This window comes from Peromyscus leucopus, chromosome 8a, assembly GCF_004664715.2.
Source record: "Peromyscus leucopus breed LL Stock chromosome 8a, UCI_PerLeu_2.1, whole genome shotgun sequence".
Taxonomy (NCBI): Eukaryota; Metazoa; Chordata; class Mammalia; order Rodentia; family Cricetidae; genus Peromyscus; species Peromyscus leucopus.
The window spans coordinates 43,776,781-43,799,619 of NC_051085.1; the positions used below are offsets into that span (position 1 = coordinate 43,776,781).

The window sequence follows — 22,839 nt, forward strand, 5'->3', positions numbered from 1 at the left end:
GCATAGGTGTTCTGGGCTATTTTCATGTTTTTATTGAGAGGATCTGGGCTCAGTGGCTATCCATGAAATATTTCTTAAACGCATAAAGGTACAGCTGAGAAGACAGAGCCCTTAATAAACACTGCATTGTGGTTAAAAAAAAAAATCTCAGAAGCTGAATCATCGACTCTGGAGTTACTAAAATTCTAAACAAGCATAGATAAAGGAGCAAACCCATGCACACTGGTGCAGCAGATGCTTTACTATAGAAGTTGTTTAAAGTAGAGCATAGAAAGAGAATGTCTTATTCTGACTGATCATAATCAGTATTTACATTTCCTAGAGGAATATTTGAGCTGGGCTTTGAAGCCTGGGAAAGACAGAATGATGGGGAAGGGGGTGATGTAATAGACAAGTGAGTTCAAGGCTTGGCTGGAAAGGGGCTGGGACTGAAACATCATAGTATACAGGGATGAAGCACAATGAAAGTAAGGTGATCAGTGGTGAAGATTGGTCTTAACCATGATGGAAGGACCTTGAGGGTCACAGAGAATTGGTCCAAGCTTTCAAATAAGGAAAGGAACACAATGGAATGGAGCTGTGGAAGATCCATTGCTACAGTATCCAGGGTAGAGCCTTGCCCAGCTCCCTGACTCTGGCAGCACAGTCAGAATTTCTCTTTGCTGCTTACCATCCAAGCAGTGCATGCATAGTCATGCAGTGGACTATCCATGCCCACCTCCCTGGAATCTGAATAAAATGAGATCATCTGTGAGAAGCCCAGAAAAAGCAAAAGGTCTGAAGATGCTACCTGCGCCTGTGTGATTAGAGTAGTTCTTGGCAAAAACGACTGCTGTGGCTCACAATGTGAGAGAGCATGCACAACCACAAACAAAACCAATAGCAGAAACAACTGAGATAACGCTGGGAACCACAGAATTCTCCCCAAGTCAGTGAGCAGGCCAACACAACAACGAAGAACAGGCAGATACAGGGAGCCCAGATGTCATGTGGACAGCGTTGGCGACTCCTATGATGAGAAAGGAAGCAAACAGAAGTGGGTGATTGCAGAATTCAAGGTAAATACTGTTTTTCACATGGGTGGAGACCAGTGTTTACTAACACGAGAGATTGATATCAGAAGAGGAAGGAATTGTTTTTAATCCAAGAGGTCATTGTGAACAATAGGGGAAGAAAAAGAACACAAGTTAAGATGGAAACCACACGCTGTTGTACATAGATCAAAGTCACACAAATATCACTGGCTGTGGAATCTTTCTGAGATGTCACTAACTTCTTTATGTTTCTATTCACTTAGCTAAGAAAACAAAACCATATTATTGGCCTATCTTCAGTCTTTTTGAGTGTCTGTCTATATTTTTACTGTAATTTCTCAACTACTTAAAATAAAATAGCACATGGTTAATTAAATATCTACAAATTGCTTAAACTATGGGTTATCATTCAAAGAATGGGAAAGGGATGTTTGTGTATTTAAATAGGAGTGTGCACAGAAAAAAAAAAGTGTTTAATTCTTCATTAGTCCCAATCTGAAAGAAAACAGGAGCCTGGGAGGCAAATATTTTTTATTGTTGTTAAATCTCATAAAGTATATAAAAGATCTAACATGGAAATTGAAGGTCTATTTTTTCTTCTTAATAGCTATCTGATTCCTTTTATTTTACATTTTATAAAGTCTGTGGTCACCTCTGGAGACTTTGTCCATCATACAGAGGACATCCAAGGTTTCAGTCAGCTCCATGACTGTCAGGTTTGAAGAGCTACCACCACAGTTACTGATTAGCGTTTTCCCAAATGGAAATACGGTTGTTCTAATTTAGCGACAGTGCCTTTGAGGAGAGGAAATCTTATAGCTCTGACAGTGTTTCAGATATTCTGAAACATGACATATGACATCACACATTCTCTGCCATGCCCAGGAAGCTGAGCCCTGGAGGAGCCAAATAAACAAAGGCAGATTTGAAGAGAGCAATGTCAGCGACTATAACAACATGTAAAAAATGAACTAGAGGGGCTAGAGAGGTGGCTCAGAGGTTAAGAGCACTGGCTGCTCTTTCAGAGGTCCTGCGTTCAATTCCCAGCAACCACATGTTGGCTCCCAACCACCTGTAATGAGATCTGGTGTCTGGCCTGCAGGGATGTGTGTGTGTGTGTGTGTGTGTGTGTGTGTGTGTGTGTGTGTGTGTGTGTATAATTAGTTTAAAAAATAAATAAACTAGAAAACTAAGGAGTGTGAGTGAAGATGCATGAGGGAGGGATGCATAAAGACAGACATGGGAGAGAAGTGACAGTCCCATCCAGGTGTCTGAAAGACATCAAGAGTAGCCCTGGTCTCATGAGGATCATATTTAGTTCTGAGCAGGATACCAGACTCCATAAGGACAGGAAGTTGTCTTGTGTCCAGTGAAGAAAACTTGCTATTAGGTCCCAATTCCTCTTAAGGTCTACATAAAATACAAAATTGTATTTACTGAGATCTTAAGGACTTTCTCTTATTCAACAACTTCTGAGATCTTGAAACTCCTTACAGCCATGAGCAGAGCCATTTTTTGTTTTTCTAGAAATGATTTTGAACTTTAGGCTCATGAAGGTGTATCTACTCAGGCCTGATAATCAGTATGTAAAATACAGTCTTTTATGCAATGAACTTACAGAAAGAGACACACATAAACATAAGGGACATTAAACACCATCAATTACTTCATCTCTGACTCATCCCCTTGGCTCCCAAATCTCCCATCTCTCTCCTTCCTTCAACATTGGCTGTAGCATTTCATCTTCTATGTTGAACCCTCATCATTCACCACCTCTATCTTTGAATACACTACTATTGGACCATCTTTTCTTTTCTACCCGGCCATGTTGTGAGAAAAAAAAAATCAGAAAACCAACTTGCTTGCCTCTCTCAGGAAGCACTTATAATGTGTTTGCAAAAATCACCAGTTCCTTTGGCCAGACTTTCAAAATTGCAAAGCAGCAATACATCCTACAATCGTGGTGCTCTCATGTGCTGGAGAAACTTAGAACAAGGAGTAAGAATTACTTATCATATTGAAGAAAAAGCTTCCCCTGGCACAGCTGTATTTAAGTTGGGCTTTGAAGGTAACCAAGTTTCAGGAGCTCTGAGCTGAACTCATATCCTGAAGGTGCCCAGAAGAGCCAGCATACCTTCAGGGTATGGCTGAAACACAGGATACATAAGAGACCTAAAATTGCCAATAGTTAGATATGTTTGAACGGGGAAGTCAAGCAGTTGGCTGAGACTTCACTTGAGAGGTTAAAGAAATGATTTTATTGTCACGTGGGTACGAATCTTAAAGTAGTATATTAAAAATAATTCATGCAGAGGCATATGATACATTGGGATGTGTTATTTTATAAACCTTTAAACTATCTCAAGTGTCATAAAGTACACCCATACCTTATACAAGATTTATTTACACACAATTTATGACTCAATTTGATTTTTATTTGACTAGCTGACACAATGGTGTTTGGGAGCTTTGGCTGTTTGGGATTTAACATTGTTTTTCCATTTTATTGCCAATATTAAGTAGGTCAGTAAACACCCTGAAGGCCCATGGCCTTCATATAGCAGGATATATTAAATGGGTCTACAAACAGAAAGATCTGCAGCACAGAGCAGTAGTTAAGTACAGATACTTTAGTACACATAAAATTAACATTAACACGAACACACAAATATGCCCCAAACACCATAGTTCCAAAACTACGTACATAGCTAAGTGGCAACATATTATAATCACTCATTTGGGAACTATTGTGTGTTCTCTAAGGGGTGTTATGTTCAAACATTCTTATAACTGAACACTAATTCAAATGTTTTTTAAAGGGTAGACAAATTAGTATCTGATTTAAATCATTTCTTCCTTTGCTTTTAAATGTCTTGATTAATTTTATCTTTTTTTTTTTTTTAAAGATTTATTTATTTATTATGTATACAGAAGAGGGCGCCAGATCTCATTACAGATGGTTGTGAGCCACCATGTGGTTACTGGGAATTGAACTCAGGACCTCTGGAAGAGCAGCCAGTGCTCTTAACCTCTGAGCCATCTCTCCAGCCCCGATTAATTTTATCTTAAGTTCAGTATTTAAGAGGTTAACTCATTGCTTTTGTTAACAAACACTTATTTATCTACGATTTCCCAAAACACAGAGGAATGATGCAAGTCTGCTTCAACTTGAGATGCTGCTACAGAGCATTCCTACAGGAAGACAGGGGAGTCTCGGGCAGACTTTCAGTCATCATAGAATAATTTTGGCTTGGGTATTGCTTTGTAGTTGTATAAGAGGGGACACTGGATCAGAGTAATAAAGGATAAAGTTTCACATCTCAAAGAATTACAAAAGAATTAGAAACTTCACAGGGCGCCAGATTCCTCCTACCTTATGTTCCTGTTTCCTCCTATTTTTGGTTTTTTGAGACAGGGTTTCTCTGTGTAGTTTTGGTGCCTGTCCTGGATCTCGCTCTGTAGATAAGGGTGGACTCAAACTCACAGAGATCTGCCTAGTTCTGCCTACCAAGAGCTGAGATTAAAGGCGTGTGCCACCACCGCTCGGCTGTTTCCTCATTTTAAATAGCAAGAAAGTAAGGTTTTCATTTTTCATTATTTTATTTATGTATTTGTTTGTTTGTTTTTGTTTTTGTTTTTCAAGACAGAGTTTCTCTGTGTAGTTTTGGTGTCTGTCCTGGAACTCACTCTGTAGCCCAGGCTGGCCTCAAACTCACAGAGATCTGCGTGGCTCTGCCTCCCAAGTGCTGGGATTAAAGGTGTGTGCCACTGCCGCCAGGCCTTCATTATTTTATTCTACTTTTCAATCAAGTGCTTTGTTAGTTTGATGTTTTATAGTGGACTTAGAGAAAACCAAACACCAGGATTTAAATTACTCTTTTGTTGTTGTTTTGTTTGTTTTTGTTTTTTGTTTTTCAAGACAGGGATTCTCTGTGTTGCCCTAGAGGTTCTGGGACTTGCTTTGTAGACCAGGCTGGCCTTGAACTGAGAGATCGGCCTGCCTCAGCCTCCTGAGTGTTGGATTATGGGTGCCACCAATGCTGGTTTAACATTACACACTTATGAGACTGCTTTCTATATATGGTTTAGCATGCTGATTGCCATCTGTCTCGGTAATTAGCACTTGTTCTGTAAGATTATGTCAATAACACCCTGTCATTGACATATTCATCTGGAAATCCATGAAATTCAACATTTTCAAATAAAAGAGAAGTAGCTCGAAAAAGTCAACAAATATTCTAAGTAAATGCTACCCAGAGGCACTATGAAGAGATCTTTAAAATGCAGTCTCTGCCTACAAAAATATTTGTAAACAAAAGGGTTGAGAAACTTTTTTTCAGTATACCCAAGGCAATCCCAGGAACTTCTATTACGTGTGTCTTCTTAGCATTTAAAATATATACATACATATATAATATATACACTAATTTTATGCATTTAAAATGTTTAGATGTCTATATTATATAATATCTTCCCATGTTTTCCTTTAAGCTTAGATCGAAATTGATCGACTAAGTTATAGAACATTTATTTTCTTACGAGTAAATGAACTCTGCAATGCAGTCTGACTGCTCATCCATAATTCAGGATCCCAGTCTAAAACATTATGCTCAGACAAGCACAAATATTGGCAAAGGTGAAAGATTGAACTGCTACAGTAGCAGCAGAATTGTGTCACAATCTGTGTCTGCGCTTGAATTCGGGGAGCTGGGACTGCACATTAAAAGCTGAGAAAACAGTCAACAACGTAGCTATAGACAAAATAAGCAAGAGGGCAAGGCCAGGTTGCCATTGTTGAAAGTCCTTTGCTCTTTATTGGTTATTCATGATTCTGAAGTGAAAATAAAATCTGGGGGGAGGGATAAAAAAAATTGTGTGTCATCTATCGAGGCAATGATATGAAGGCTCTAGAAAATGTTCTTATAGATTTTTAACTTTGAAAACAGCAAACCTGGCTCTGTTTAAATTAGTACGAATTCATCTCTCCTTAAGTCCATTTCTTCATTGGTCTTAATTTTCTGGACGATAATGCCAGTCCTCAGTTATGAGGATCTTGGTCACTTGTCAGTAGGTTCCAATGAGTAATCAGGGCTTCCAAATCCTCTTGACAGATGACTCATCTCCTTTGCCAGAAGGGCTAACCCCTTGTGGATGCAAAGCATCTTGGGGACATACAATGAGAACAGAAAATGCCCTTTGCTGGCTGAATCAGCGGGATTAACCCAGCAGATCAATGTGGTAGCAGACAGACAGCAAGATCATTTTCACATCCTGCCTTCTCATTCTTCCATTGAAGCCTGATGGAGGTGACATTCTGCAGCAGACCTCACACCCCTGCCTATCAATCAGCTATATAGACAAGATGATCCACGCTTAGAAATGTTCCCAAATTTCAAGGTTCCGCATTCTGACTGTCAGATATCCTTCTGACTTTCTATAACTTTGATAAAAAGAGATGTACAAGTATAGTCATTCAATTATATAACAAAACCACCAGCTTTACACAGCACTCAATACATAAAACCATTAACAATCTTCTGAAAATAATCTAAACAATAAAAAGCAAATGTGACACATCACAAAGCTATTATTCTTTTATGACTATCTGAGTAATTCAACATACCGCAGCACTTATGGATTATATCACAAATTTCATCTAATATCCTTGAGCTTCACAACATAGTCCTGGGAGGGTACAAGAGTGGGGGACTGGGTCTGTGTTTTGCAAATGGGACGTGTAAATGTGTAAATGCACAGACATCAAGCAGACCTGGTGTGGAGTAGACATGGAGCCCCAGTTCTTTTCTCTCCTCCACATATTTCTCAGGAAAAGCCACTTATATATCCATTACAAAAAAAAATAATAAAGCAACATTAAAGCATAAATACTCTTCAGTCTCTCTCACCCCCAATCAAGGCCTCCATAACAGGGATTGTCATTCACCAAGGACAAAATAAAGAATACAGAGTCGGACTGTAATCTGACCCTGCAGGAGTCCCTTCAAATCTTTCCACATCTGTTCTTTATTGTCAGTCTGTAGCTTGGCTGGAAAATTTCACCTTCAACAAACTCATAGGTAAATCTTCCACGACCAAAACAATCTTCTGCACATTTTGATAGGGATCTTAATCAGGTTCTTTTCCATCATTTGTAAACGATGCCACTGGGGCATGATATGATTCAGTACTTTCTCCTAGGCATACAGGCAAAGACATATAGTCAAAGGACACAATCCCATCCACACAGATCAAGACGTACAACTCAAGTCTGAGATCACTGATGCTGAATAAAACCCATCAGAACTTTCAGTCTTGGTGGGGGGGGGGCAGTCTATGTCCTATTTTCAGCCAGATCTGTTGTTTTATTGGACACAGATTCTTCAACAATAAGCAGGATGGAGGTCCAACTAATACTGATATCACAAATCAATCAGTACAGACAGAGAAGCACAAGGTTAGGGCACCTGACTGGAAAGTCTCAGTGAACCTGGGTCTCTGATTGGACAGGGAGTGGCTTGTGCAGCATTACCATGGCAACCGTATCAGGACAGCACTCGCATAAGTGATTTTGCAACTGGACACTAAAGCAGAGACACAATCACAATGAGCTATATCTTTGCACATGACGCACATGACATTTCAAGATAGCACGGACTTATTAAAAATACCAAAATGAAAGACACCCAGTCTAGTCTCTTTGCTATAACTCCATAAAGCTGAATGAAAGACCAAGGGGAAAAAAAGATATTCTGAGATAAACTGCGACTTTTATTTGAGCGTATTTAAAAACGACATTTCCAGCTTACCTTGTAACCTCTGCATCACGTTGGTGATATCCCGATGGGATCTGGACGATGCCCTGGCGGTTGCCATGGTTCTTCTTGTAGCATGAAGCAGACACCAATGATGTCCCCCCGTGCAGGGTGATACTACGCTGCTTCCGATGACATATTCAGTGTTGTCTACAGCCTTCGAGTCTCAGCGAAACCCCAAGTACTCATGGTGATCCGTGAGGAGGCAGCGTTCTAACACGGTGGGCCACACGTTCTCCTTCGGTTCTAAGAGAGCGTTCTTCGGTAGACCTGAGAACCTGAAAAACAAACCGGCAAAAGTACAATATGAAAAACATCCACCTTAGTCAGTGCAAAAGAAGATCCCCTACGGCACTCTAGTAATGTCTGGCTCACTATCAAGGGAAACAACTAATAGAGAAAACACTAGAAAGTTTAAAGCACTAAGCAAGCTCTAAAATTCCTATGCTATGTGTGGTGGTTTGAATGAGAAGCACCCTGCATAGACTCAGGTATTTATCACATGATCCCTGTTTGGTGGAGCTATTTGGGAGGTTATGGGACCTTTCAAGAGGCGGAGCCTTGCTGGGGGAAGAATATCAGTGGAGATGGGCTTTGAGGGTTAACAGCTTCACTCCAAGTTCTGGTTCCTCTCTTGGCTTCCTTGTATGGATGAAATGTGATTTCTCTGTTTCCCACACCTGCTACCAGGCCATACCTTCCCCACCGCGATGCATTTTGGCTTCGCCTCTGGAACCATAAGCTAAAATACGCCCCTTTCTCCTTAAGTTCCTTTGAGTCATGCTATTTTATCAGAGTAACAGAAAAGTAACTAATACAATATGTGATAAAATAAAACAGAAAGTAGGTTGCCTGAAGCAAGTCAGCTAGTGAATCTTGACATTGAGAAATGTACTCTGCACAAGAGAGGCTCGCTTGTACTGTTTGCTTTTTAAAGTGAAAATTTACTAATTTATAACTTACAATCAAAATGCTGAACCTCATTTCTTGATGTTTAGAAATCCCCTTATCTATGCGATTTTAATTGTTTTAGAGACATTTTTTATTGTTTCATTGTATCTTCCAAGAATGATATCGTGTCCTAGCTTCTGATAACAATTTGATGAATTAATGCAGGATAGATAGAGCTAAGGGTATAGCTTCATTGGCAGCCTGTCTGTCTGCATATGAACAGGCTTAGGTTCAATCCTCACCAATCATAACCCAGACATAGTGGCCCAGGCCTGTAATTCCAGTGCTCAAGATGTAGAAGCAAGAGGACCATGCATCCAAGGTCATCATTGTCTACATGGGAATGAAGGGAAGGGCTTTCTAGCCCAGCCTGGGATACATGATATTACCTCAAAAATTAAAACAAATAACAAAACATATAAATATATAAATTATTTCACTCTAAATATCACTTCCAAATATTCTCATTTTAGGAAGTAAAATTAGGCCTGGCTTAATTTTTTTTTCTTTCTAATACAGAAAGATTCCAAAGTAAGACTGGGATAGGGATGAGTTAACCAGATGACACATTGTCTGTCTAACACCTCTCTTGATTCTCTGCTTTGCTGGTGCAATTGCTCACTTCATTCTAGGTGGTGAAAAGGGGGTAGGCAAGTAGTTAGTGAAACCTTGACATTGAGAAATGTACTGTGAACAAGGGTTTCTTAACCCTGGGATAAGCTGAACAAAGTCTTGCTTTGAACAAGACAATTAGAAAGAAGAGTAATGCCTCCAGAGACAGAAACTCAACGAAGGTCATACTGAGGCCTGTGTACAGCCAATCTTTATGGTCAGTCACTCTGTGTCTCCAGGACGTGATGATGAGGGAGAAAATAGGAATGGGGCTGGGAGAAAAAGGACAATGGCCAAATAAAAAGTCTAAAGCAAGTGCAACACACACACACACACACACACACACACACACACACACACACACACGGGATGTTCCATTCGCTTGAAGGGAAAAAATAAAGTAGAATGACTCTACATGTGCTTTAATAGCATATAATGAGTGAATAAAAGGATTGACAAGTAATTAGACACAATAACAAATTGATATTTATTTTCAGTGACATTATAAATACTCATGCATATTGGGCTCTGGTTGGAACTGCATCAATGTGAAACTGGTCGTATCTTTTGGAGGTGCCCGTCTGCAAATGGGTGGAAAACATTACATGTGTGTTCAGATGTCAAAAGGGTGTGCTGAAGAGGAAGACCTCACTAATTGTTCACTTCAGTTCAGGAGACAGAGACCCACTGAGCTAGGGAGACAGAGGCTACTGGAAAGAATATGTATAAGGAGTAGGACTCAGCACTTGGCATCTTGAAAGTGAGAGATGTATTATTCAGTGGGTGGATCTTCAAGAGGTGTGGAGGGGGAGGAAATAACTATATATAACCATGCATCCTGACCTATACCTCAACCGAATAACAGATCGTATCTCCTGTAGGAAAGCATTCCACCTGCCTACATGCAAGAGCTACTGTACTTAGCAGACCAGAAGTAGGAGAAGCATTTCAGGGGACCTCATCATAATTCACTCCTCGAAGGGTTAGAAAGTCGGCTTCCTTAAGATGCAAGGATATGACTCCATGATCTCCATCCATGTCGACTTACCTATCTAGAATCTACCCACCACGTGTGTATCTATTGACATCACTATTCATAACACACAGTAAAGGAGAAGGAAGAAATTGGGTTGGAATATAGTTGAATACTAGGCTGCTTGCCTAGTCTGTGCAAGCCTTTAGTTTAATCCCAGACACTAAGAAAAACTTAAGACAGAAATTTGTTTCAATCTAGCTACCCTACAACACCCATCCCTAATCAACTCTGGAGTTCACTGATGATTAAGGCAGCCCCACACTTTCTCCCCAGGAGTGCAAGTTTAAAAAGTTGCTGTTGTTTTGTTTTGTTTTCTGTATATCAATGCATCTCTCTCCTTCCTCTTGTTCACATCCATGTCACAAAAAGACTAATCCTAGACTAAACTGATCCCACTTCTCCCCACATGAAACTATAATTTCTCTGCTTCTGTTCACATGTACCCAGTTTTGCTGCCACCGCATAGATCACACATTCTGAAATCCTGAGCTCAGAGTTGAGACCATACAGATAAATGTGGCGCAGAACGGAGGAGTGTGGAACATAGTGAGATGGGATGTAGAAGAGAAATTTAAAAAAAAAAATCCCAGGAGCAAGTATGAATGTAAAACTACAGGGACACAGAAGATGGGGACTATGACCATCTCGGGGTTCTGGAATGATGCCCTGAGATGGACTTCACATCTAAGCTGAGTCTGGGTGAGTGGATCAAGTGAAAAGATGTAAGCCACTTCCCAGGCTGCGCCTCGTTCAGGAAAGGCATTAGCATGAGAAACAGCATGGTACCTCACTACTGAAGTACTATGCCCTGACACTTGTTACTGAAGTACTACTATGCTTTGGTGGAGGAAGAGGGCAGAAGGCCCTTCAGGCATGCTCAGAAGCATGGCTCTGGTTCTCACCAAGAAGTCAGTCAGGGACCCTGGGCCAGCAATGAGAAGATATCATTTAGAATTACAACTACTGATGCTTGTATGTTTGAGACTGGATTTCATGGAGCCCAGGCTGGCCTTGAACTTGACATGGAGCTGAGGATAACTTGAACTTATCTTCCTGCTCTCAACTCTCCAGTGCTGGGATTATGAATGTGCACTACTCTGCATCATTTGTGCCACTCTAGAGATCGGAATGATAACTTTGTTCACATTAGGCAAGCACTTTACTAACGTGGCTACATTCCCAACCTGACTACTATTTTCAAGGTTATATTTGGGGTGGCTAAGGTTGGAAGACCCAGGAAGCTGGGTAAGGAAGACATCTCATGAATAAAGGTGGGAAACGGATAGGAGAGACAGTGAATAGAAGATAAAGTTGAAGAAATATGGAAGAAATGAACTTTACAAAGGTTGCTGAAGGGTCAGCAAGGATTAGGCAGGTCTGGGACAGCCAAGAGTACGGGATCTGGGAAGATACATTCCCATGGTGGATAGAGGAGACTGAGGTGTCTTAGGAGACACTAAGGATTCATAGTGCAATCAGTAATATTTGGAGGGGTCTTAAGGTCCCTTTATATCACCTCTCGGTCAAAAAATCCAAGCTGAAGAAAGAAACGGCATCACGAATTACTTCACCTAGGACGCCATTTTCCCTGTGCCTTCTCTGGCTGCCCCAGTCCATATTGCTTTAGAAGTAATAATCCATATGAGAGGGTAAGTACATGTTGGCTCATTCTCATCACACCGTAAGCTTGCTTCACTCTAACAAGGGTGCCAGCATCACCGGCATAGGGACTGGAACATGTTCTGTTTGTTTCCTGTAGTGCTGGCACTTAGGACCTTGTACGTGTTAAGAACTGCACCCGAATCCCGGGACTTCAACTTTTCTCACCTCCCCCTTTCACCCATTGACACCAACTATATCCACGGACACGTGCTGAACATTCCATATGGATTTTTTAAAATTATTTCATCAAGTGCATAATATTTTGGCTCTATGAAATAATGCCTCCCCACCGAACCCCTTCCTCTTTAACACAGAGTTGGTGCAATATCCTTCCTTTTTTCAGGGCTGAGATAAACTATTTCACTTTTCATCATTTGCCAATGCACACGCACCCGATATTGTGAAATTTATGCTTTGCTTGCTTTTGACTGGCACAACAGGGTCATGTGATTAATAAGAAATTTCAAATTAATGAAAAGGGAATTTAAAGAGAAAGAGAGAGAGAGAGAGAGAGAGAGAGAGAGAGAGAGAGAGAGAGAGAGAGAGAGGAAGAGTAAGCCATATTCAATATCTGGTGTTGTTCAATCACTCCCCACCATATTTTCTGAGATGCCGTCTCTCCCTGAACCTACAGCAGCTCAGCTTGACTGGCTGGCCAGTGAAGCCCACAAATCCTACTATGTCCATCACGTACCATGGTGTCTGGTTCTTAGGTGGGCTCTAAGAATCCTCATGCTTCTGTAGAAAGCATTTCACTGACATCTCCTCAACCCTGTTCACACAATCTTAAGGAGCATAAACTTCCATGAGCCTTGCTTTCTTACCAATAATGTAGAGCTAACTTGTGAAGATTTGTGTTTAATTTTATCCTGCTTAAATTAAGTTTTGGAAAGGTAAGCATGGGATTGGGGTTGTGAGACTCTGTGATAGGCCGGCCATTTGCCTCCCGCATAAGGCCCTAGGTTCATCCCCAGCACTGCCAAAATAAATAAGTGCGTGTGGCTTCAGAAAAAAAAAAAAAAAAAAAAAAAAAAAAAAAAAAAAAAAAAAAAAAAAAAAAAAAAAACCACTGGTTTCTCTTTTTCTTTCTTTGCCTTGTTTTCTCTACCTGTGATGTGAGAAGTCATCCAAAACTAGGAAAGAGCTCCCAACTGTGCTTGCCAATAGTATGAGTGACAGCCAGGAAACTATGGACTCGTGGTCCTTAGGCCCTTGAAGAGACTGACTCTGCAGCAACAGACATGGACATGAACTGTCTATGCACATCATGAAGGGCAGGTCCAGAACTACCCTGATCTATCTCACTTTGCCAATGTCATAAAGGTGGTTTTCAATAGATGCAAGAGATTACAAGATGAGGGATGTGGAGATGGGAGGTAAGGCTAAGTTATTGGGATGGACAGGAAGGACATCAATGGGTTGATGGACAGAAAGGACATCATCAGTGGGTTGTATGCCAATTGATAGGACAGTCCTTGCCCCATCTCCACATCTTCCCAGGAACCACTGAGGTTTGTTGTGGCTACATACATCTCCCTTACTACACAGAAAAGTAGGATTCCCATGTCTATTGTTTCACAGAAAATATGTAATAAAGAAACTATTTGTGAGGGATAGTCATACAATATCTAGTCAGTCGGCGCAGTCAGCAAGGAAGGCAGACAAGCCCTCCTCTTGCTTAGGTAGCAAAGCAGTAGATGACAGACACAAACAAAGTAGGCTGGCTTTGTAAAGGTGCCGCCCAGGTCAGTGTGGGACCAGCCACCATCTGCTGTACTGGTGTCGCAGGGGGCAGAGGCACTTCAGCCTCTGTTGTTTGGATTCTCTACCTGAGCGATCCTCTCCTCTCAACACCTGCACCTGTGAAAAGCTCAGTGATGAGATATCACGATGCCACTTTTCCCCGACTTGACTCAAAAGGCACAATAGGCTACTCCAGCACTCCCTTGTTTGTGCAACTAAAAGGGGGTAAACTGAAGAAGGCAGTAGGAGAGGTAGTCCTGGATCGCAGAGGTTCACCTCAGTGCAATACAAGGAGCATTTTCAGTACTAGGAGACATTAGCAGGAAAGTCCAACCAGGCGTTAACCAGGCGTGATCTCACTAATTTATACACAGAAATCCGGAACTGAGACCATAAGCATGCAAATAAGTTTGCAATGAAGTGTGACTATTCATTAAATGCCTCAGTATGTAGAGAAATCCATGATTTAAACTGAAGTTATCTTACTCTCCTTTCTAATAAAGTTAGTTATGGGAGTAAGTTCAAAATAATGCACAATTTTAAACACGATCTTTTCCTCTGCCCACCCATTAGTACTGGCATGAATTAATAAGCATTAAGATGGCTAAAACCAGAAAAGGACTCCCTTGGGCTACTAAAGTATAGTATTAATGTATGCATGGAGGTTGTCAGGAAAGTGCTGCTCCTTATTCACAATTAAGAACTACTTGGGATAGTAAGAAGAAATTATATTTTTCATAGAAAGATAAGAACAAGAAAAAATAATCACAAGGCAGCCCAGCTGAAAACCAGTGTCATGATTCAACTTTTGTGAATTTAAGCTCAGCGTACGAATTACACCCCTTGCTATCTGCCACCCTTGTTTCTTACTTTGGGGTATGCATGCATTTCACCTCTTGCTCAACGTTATAGTTCTCGTTAGATTCAACCGCAAGGAAGCACCAATAGTTAAGAGGAGGATGTCCACACAAACCAGCCTTGAGTCCTGCATGCCAGTCACAGGCAGGCCACTGGGTGTGGCAGCTGGAGCTGGAGCTGTGAGCATGCCACTCACCTTGCCTGGTGATGGGCTTCTTAGGTTCTGCCCAGTCATACCTTCTCCTTGTAGGATGCTGGGTATACTGGGTAATTATGAAAATGCAGGACCCAGTAAGGTAGCCAGCAGCCAGCAGTTCTAGATGATCTGGACATGGTAAACTAGCTTTTTCTGAACCTCATACTCCCTGGGAGTAAGAGAAGAGCTCTTCCTAGGGGACAGTGGGGATCTTGAGACAGCTTGTAAAGAGTCCTTAGTTAAAAAAGATACAAATGAGGCTCTAACCCCCTGGGGTAAGCAAGTGTTTCTTAATGCCTAATACTATCACAATCAGTCTGAATATTTTTTTTTTATCTTCAACAGGAAACATATTAAGTTAGTCATGACCAGGCACATTTTGTTCTTCATCTGCCACAAAGTAATATAAACAGACATTAACACAAGAAAAATGGATGTGCATCTTAGTTGCATGTTCTGATGTCAGGAACTTTTTATCCACATTAATAATTGTTTTATCATGGAGAATAAAGGGCCTCTCACAGAGAACAGTCCTCATGACTCACAATTAAATCAGCATTTCATAGAGATATAGGTCATATTAATAACCTTTACCTGATTGAAAATTGTGTTTTCAATGGTATCGATCTGGCTCCCATATCAAATGTTGAGTTGAATCTACATTAAGTAGATTCCCCTTAGGTCAAGAGGGAAATAAGTGGGCCTTTAAAAGTAATTTTTTTTGGTAGCATTCACAGGATATTTTCAGATACATAAAAGTTTTCCATCCCAAACAGAAAAGCTCATCAAAACACGATCCAGGGAGCTAGGGTTGAATATTTGATATTTCTCAATAGGATGTACCTGATATGGACCAGACTTGAACTTGAAGATCAAGCAGTTATACCCAACCCAGCCTCCTTTCCCAGGGGTGTTTCCTCAATGGGCCTCTGGTAGCTGCTGCATTTTGCACTTTCCTGCCCTTTGCCATGATGCACCTGCCTCCCCGTGAACCGCCATTTCCCAGGACTCCTCCCTCAGAGGTGCAGAGCCTCTCTGGCAAACGTCTTTTTGGAGAGTAGATGAAAGTTATCTTGCCCTCTAGTGTAGGCTCTGCCTGGAAGCAACTGCATGCACCAGGGAAGTCTCCTGGGCCTCCACGCAGTCTTCCAGCCCGAGGCTCTCCGCTACCCATCTTCCCTCCCCCCAGCCCTTCTTAAAATAGTCTGGGGGTGGAGGAAGGGAGGGTCCTAGAATTTGTTCAACGCTCGCATCTCCCGTCTCATAGTAGCAACAGTGAGGACCGCAACAATAAGAGGGTGGCTGCCTGCCGTTTGGGCATCTCTGGCGCCCCGGGGATGTGCAGTGAGCGGAAATGACAACAACTCAGAGAGCGGGTATTAATAGGAATATGTACGTACGAGAGGCAAAGAGGCTAGCCAACCTCCCTGTCGCCTTCTCCAGGAGTGTCACACACGTACACACACCGCCGCCACCCCCTCTCCCTGAGGTTCCGGCGCGTCAGCCTGCGAGCACAAACTTGGTGCAGTGTGTTGCCCTGCACCTGTCTATTCCTCCATCTCTCTCCTCTCTTGTCTCTACCTTCGCTATTTACCTTGATCCGGCCTTATTCAGGTTCCAAGCAGCGAGGTGACGCGCGAGCGAACGCCTCCTCCCAGCTGCGTGCGGCTCCGGGTCTACGCGCTGCTACCCTGGCCCTGTCACCGGGGCTCCGGCGCTGTCTGCAGGGCTGCAGGAGCCAGGATGCCCTGGTGACAGAGTACAACAATTCCAGCCCGGTGTGGGCCGGTGCTCCTGGCTGGCGCACACACGCACTGCTCTGCGCTGGCTGCTGGTGGCTCTGCCCTCCCTCCCTGCCTGCCTAGAGGATCGGATCGGTCCCTCCTCCAGGCTGCACACCAGGGGGTTAGGCCTCCCCCACCTCCCGCCCCCTGCAGCTGCTGCTCCTGTCGCCAGCGGAGGTCGCCCTGGCGGGGTTCAGCTTCTGAGCACCCGCCCAGCACCTCCGCCCCCAACCCCGCCCGCCACACCCCCTCCTCAGCCCCAGGATGTGCAGGTCACCACGCAGAGCTAGGGGCGGGGACCCGGAGGCGCTTTGCCGGCTTCTCCCTACCTCCTAGAGAAGCTTGGCCACTGACTCTCCTCTGTCAGACAGAGTCCTTCTGTGACCCACTTTCTGCGCGAGCCTTTGCCAAGGGGTCCCCTTCCTGGGGGACAAGGTGGTCTCAGCAGCTTAGGGATGCTACATGCTACTGGCTGGTAACTTTTGCCCGTGTTTTCTGCAGCACAACTGGCCTCTGAGGATAACTTGTTTGGAATGGCCCTGAGGTTCCTGATGGTACAGGTGCCATGGGCTCTTTCTTAATCTGCCTCAGAGAACATCCTAACTGCTGACCTCTGGGCTGTCGAAGCAATCACAAGGATGCTGGGAGACTAGGCAGACTTTCTGTTTTGGTACTGTTTTTATAAAACTTTGATTTCTTGAAATGACGCTTGACATCGTCCTGTTAATTCTTGGCTATTCACAGTGGTGGTTTTGAGAGCATCCGTAGATTCTCTGGACCCACTGTTCACAGGGTGGAGCCACTACAATCCTTCATGAGTCCTTCTCCTGGTGCAAGAGAGCCCACGTTGCCTAGGAGCCTCGAGAGATTTATTTTGTTGTGGTGTGGTGGTTTCCAGGCAAAGTCAAACACGGCCTTTTTTCACCAACAATGAAGTCCAAGTCCCCAAGGATTACTGAGGCTGGTTGAGGCTCTGTTGCAAGAATCTTAGAGATAACAAGAACCCTCTGCACTGTCAACAGAAACAAAATCATGTTTGCTCTCTAAATTCACTGAACGGATTACTTTATAAAGGAGATGTGGTTTCTCCTCGACTCCTGCTCTCCGTCACCTGCAGACATCACCCCCACTACTTACCTTCCTTACAAAAAAAAAAATCCCGTTCTCTAGATCCCATCAAAACAACACCACCTGTACAAAGGTGAGCCTGAATTCTCTAGATCAGGCTGGCCTGTGTGGCATAGCTGTGTGTGACTGATTTGCCTTTTAACTTGCCCAGCCCACTGCAGATAGGAGTGTCATTCCCAGGGTTGGCCCTGAACTGCATGGTAAAGAAATTCGGCTGAGCTAGTGAGCAGGCAGCATGGGTGTGTTCATTTCTCGTTCTCGCTGCTCTTGACTGTGGATATGGTGGACCCCCTGCCCCCAGCTCCCATCTCTGTGACTCCCCTCCCTGCAGGGGTGGATTGTAACCTGGAAACATTTGCCAGATGAACCCTGTCCTGCCCTCTGCTGCTTTTGGTTGGCATATTTGTCAGAGAAACAGATATAGTTTTGTTTGTTTGTTTGTTTATTCCAGTTTTGGAACAAAACTCTAAACAAATCAGTTAAACCAGTGTTCCCTTTCCTTAAGTTTCACTTTTAATTTTTTGCAAAAGAAATACTTTAAAAATCACAATAGATTTTATTTATTGATGGATTTATTGATTTATTTATTTGCCACTGGTCTGCCACAAACCACATTCCTATCCCAGAAATAAACTCTAATTGTAGAACTTTATGGTTCAGGATGTTTGAGTTTGAAATGACAACCCATGTATTGCCTGCCTCTCTGTCGCAGCTCAGTGCAGTCCTGTAGGAATTAGCCACCAGAGCCTGACTGTTCCCGACAGGCATACTGTCCTCCCTGGTGGCCACCAGACTGTAAGCCTGTCCCTCATAAGGAAAATAACCTTGGTTCTCCCTCTAAATCCCCATAGTCACAGACTCAATTTGTCCAGCTGGTCTTGAAAATGGAGTAAGAAGATGAGCTACAGGGTAAGATCCTCTGTGTTCAGAGCTTGACTTGCCCAAGAAAGAAGACATTACAAGGGAAGTCTGAAACACAGCTCCAAGTAAGAGAAAGTCCTTGATGGCCCTTCACCTCTCTTCTTTCAGACCAGACAAGAATACTGTCCCCGTGTGGCTGATGCTGGCTCCCTGATTAATTGAACTGTGATCAGCTCAACTTCATCCTCCACAAAAGGAATGAGCTCATCTTAGACCCTGGAAAGGGCTTGCCATTTTGGCCCAACCAGGGAAGGTTGTTTACAGCTTCCTTTTATCCAAGAATCGTCGCTTAAACATGCAGCATCTGGATAAAAGTGTGCTGAGCACTTGGGACTCGGTGGTAAGTCAAACCTAACCTGGTTCTTGACTTAGTAGGATGTGCAGTGTCACCAGGGAGAGTGATGTTGATTATGTGTACTTAAAATCATCAAGACTTTCCTAGGGAGATAAAACTGAACCAAGACTTCACAGGGGAATGGTACTAATGAGGAAAAAGAGAGCCACAGCTTGGGGGATGGAGGGTTTCAAAGTTCAAAACATCTAAGGGCACACAGTACTGCCCTTCAAAATTACAATGGATGGATATATACTTTAGGCCATTAGAGTGTTTTCAGTAGCTAGCAGATGCAGCAGAATTAGATTTGTGCTTTGAATTTCTCCTGTCAGATAGAATGTGGAACACAAATTAGACGTGGGGACAGATCCGTGAAGGTAGACCAGTTAGGAGAGTCCTGCCGTCATCCTTTAAAGAACATCACATTTGCTAATAGAATGGCGGCAGCGGGTATAGTGGATGGATTGATCTGAGAGAGTTAGTAGAATTTATAGGGCACATGGTTGTATATGCTGCTACGGACACCCCCTCTCAAATCATAGCTGATATGATAGTGTTTGGAGGTGGCGGTGGGATTTGAAAGGTGGTTAGTTCAGGAGGAAGGCGCCCTCATGAAGCAGATCAGTGCCTCTCTAAGAGGGATTTGGCAATTACTGTGTATATTCTGTTACACAAGAACAGGGCAAGAGGACAGCCCCCATTTGAACCAGACACTGCGTTTTCAAGATCCTTAGTTTTGGGCTTCTCAGCCTCCAGAATGGTAAGAAGGGATGTTGTGGATAAGCTGCCAAGCTATGGTATTATTACAGAAAAGCCCCAGTGCTCCCCAAAAGCATAAACCCAAAGAAGTTAGGAAAGTCATACTTTGATAGTACAGTGTTTAACATCTTGGATTTGGAGTAGGGAAGGCCTTATCCCAGCTCTATCATTAACTGTCTGTGTGTTGTCAAGCTGGCAATTGCCTCTTACAGTTTCAGGTTACACAAACCTATGATTCAACGTCAGTGCCTCTTCATAGAGCTCTTGTGGCAGGGACTCGGTGAGCTAATATACCTGGAAAGTCCTTAGTCCTTCAGTGCCTGGCATCTGTCATCCAGTGCAAGATGTAATTAGTAGTGTCATCACCAGTAGTTATTACTATTGTTCTAGATGTTTCTGAAGTTGACAAATTAAGGTAAAGCTATCTATCCCCTTTTGTAATATCCCGATTGAACTACGATCCCTATTCCCCCAAATAGTAAATCATGAGCCTAGGCAATCATCTGAGCCCCTCCTTCATAAACCCAGGCTGTCCTCACCCTTGCTTTCTTTTCGTAGGGATCCACTGTGTGTAGAATGCTCCTCACACATCCCTGAAGCTTGGCCTAACATTGAAGACCATTCAGCCCAGCTTTATTCTAAAGCCTGCCTCATCCTGCCCTAGACATTGGAAACTACAAGTTACCTACTGTGCCGACATGAAATCAACAAGTGACCATTTCTGTTTCTATCATGTCTATTTTAAGTAATTGGGCTAATGCCATGGGGAACTTGCCATAGTTTAGGGGGGGAAATGTTTATTTATCAGAAGTCCTACCAGGGGTGTATCTTTGCCCCTATGAGTACATGTCTTCTGTAACAAGTAGTCTTTTCTCCTCACTTCTCTGCTTGATCTTAACAGTCTCCAAAACTGATTTGTTTGAAAAATGCAGTGAAACTGAATGAAGCATCTCCTTAGCATTTTGAAGGTAAAGGGTAAGGCATGACTATCCGCGGGGCTGGAAACAGTTAGCAACGGTCTTGATCTTTTTCAAGAAACTGGGGTTCCTCTTTCAAGGCAATGGCTTCAAGGGGAGCCATGGCCATGGAGAATGTGGTTGTAAGGAAAGCCTAGAGCAGTGTTTTTCAACCTGTGGGTTGTGACCCCTTAGGGTTCAAATGACCCTTTCACAAGGATCGCCTAAGATCATAGAGAAACACAGATATTCACATTATGATTCATAACAGTAGCAAAATTACAGTTATGAAGTAGCAATGAAAATAATTGTATGGTTGGGGTCACCACAACATGAGAAACTGGATTAAAAGGTGGCAGCATTAGGAAGGTTGAGAACCACTGGCCTAGAGGTTCTTTGGATCTCAGACCACACCCTGATCCAAATGTAATGCTTCTGAGTTTGTTATCTCCTTGCAGTCCTAGCCACAGTCAGAAGTAACTGGTGTCCCCCACGGCTCTCATTCCCTTTCCTCCACAACCAACTTGATCTCCTAAATTTTTTCCTTTAGTAAGCTTTTTACAACCAGGGTACTGATCTTAAGAAACCTAAAGAGATCATCGTTGCAGGCAAATACAAGCAGATCAAATGACAATAGTCCCACCTTTGAAGGTCTAGAGCTAATCTGGCATGAAATGTGTCAGTCGGGAATCAAGAAGGACAACACAAAGCAAGTTGAGGATATAATTCAAGGAGGTGGGTGCCCACTGTTGCTGGGAATGAGGAGGTTATCATCCTTGTGAGGCCTTTAGCTCTTTAGCTTTCAGAAAGCACAAGTCCAGGTGCACATAGACCTCTGCAGGTGGCTGCTGCCACCCAGAGGTCAAGACACTGCAGCAAATGCCTGCATTACACAGCCATGCTCTGAGCTGAGCCAGCTGTGAACCACGTTGAAGCTGGTAGGAAAATTCTCAGCTGCTCCTTCCCCTTCCGAATCTTTCATAAAGGCATGACAGAATGTAAATTTCATCCACCCCCCCCCACTCCCCACAAAGGTGGGGAGGCTGAGGGAATGCAATCCCCAGATTTCTGGCTTCTGAGATGCAGGAGAGAGACGAGAAATGAGTCTGTATGGAGATCACTTTCCAAAAGCCACGCCCTGCAAGATGCAACTCGGAGTTGAACAGGTTTTGGCAAATGTTAAAGTTAAAACTGAGAAATTTCCTTCAAAAGTTGGATCTCTTTAAGATGCTATAACTTTATTACTTTCTAATTTTAACTCGGGGCTTTACAACTAATTTAAAAATGAATTCAAAGCATGGGATCACTCACTTGCTCAAAGTCCTTCAAAGCATTCAGTCTCAGTGATCTCTGTCTTATCTACATGATTGCCCCATCCTCCCCATTAACAATCCTCAACTACAGATCTCCCCTTACTGACCTGCACCCACATATATGCCTCAATGTTTCTGAAGATCAGGGAGCAAGCTCCTGCCTCAAGATCTTCTCATAAAATGCTCCTCGTGCCGGGACATTAAACTCTGGAAGTTACTCATGGCTTATAAACTACTTTATATCAAACAATCATCTTAGTGAAGACTTTCCTGAATGACTTCCACAACATTTAAAAATATTCTCCACTTGGTTTTGATACTCAAGTTTTCTTGTTAGTTCTTAGTACTAATAGTAGTGTACACCCACTTACCTAGTTTATTATCTGATAGCTCTTCTAAAATATGTTACTCTAGGGCAAATACTGTTTTCTGTTAACTCATATTTTCAGCACTTAATGACATTCAACACATAAAAATTACTGGGGAACCTTTGTTGACTAGGACCACTAATTTATATTTGTTGGATGAGCCACTTATCACTATATGTATGTGTTAGTATGAGCTCACGGATGCTCATATACGAGTAATGTGCCAGTTTTATCATGTATGTAGAATTCTATTATTGATGAATTAGACACAGGTTAATCTCAAACACACTAGAACTCATTGATGTATCTGGAATGTCCTCAATGGATAACCCACACAAGAGGATCTCGTGTTTCATGATGGAAAGTGATAGA

The 22,839-nt window shown here is 42.7% G+C and overlaps 1 protein-coding gene across 3 annotated transcripts in view; it reads right to left on the reverse strand.

Annotated features, from left to right (window-relative positions):
- Window positions 1-16,801, reverse strand: part of LOC114707476 (nesprin-1) — a 280,202-nt gene extending 263,401 nt beyond the window's left edge. Inside the window, exons 1-2 of one of the 3 annotated variants that reach the window (XM_028890206.2) lie at window positions 16,499-16,801; window positions 7,841-8,124 (exon numbers count right to left, since the gene is read on the reverse strand). In XM_028890206.2, coding sequence (XP_028746039.2) covers window positions 7,841-7,907 — 67 coding nt within the window. In that variant the 5' untranslated portion in view covers window positions 7,908-8,124; window positions 16,499-16,801. The remainder of the gene's footprint in view (window positions 1-7,840; window positions 8,125-16,498) is intronic. The other 2 variants (XM_037200367.1, XM_037200368.1) reach the window with 2 other exon arrangements.
- Between the last annotated feature and the right edge of the window lie 6,038 nt (window positions 16,802-22,839).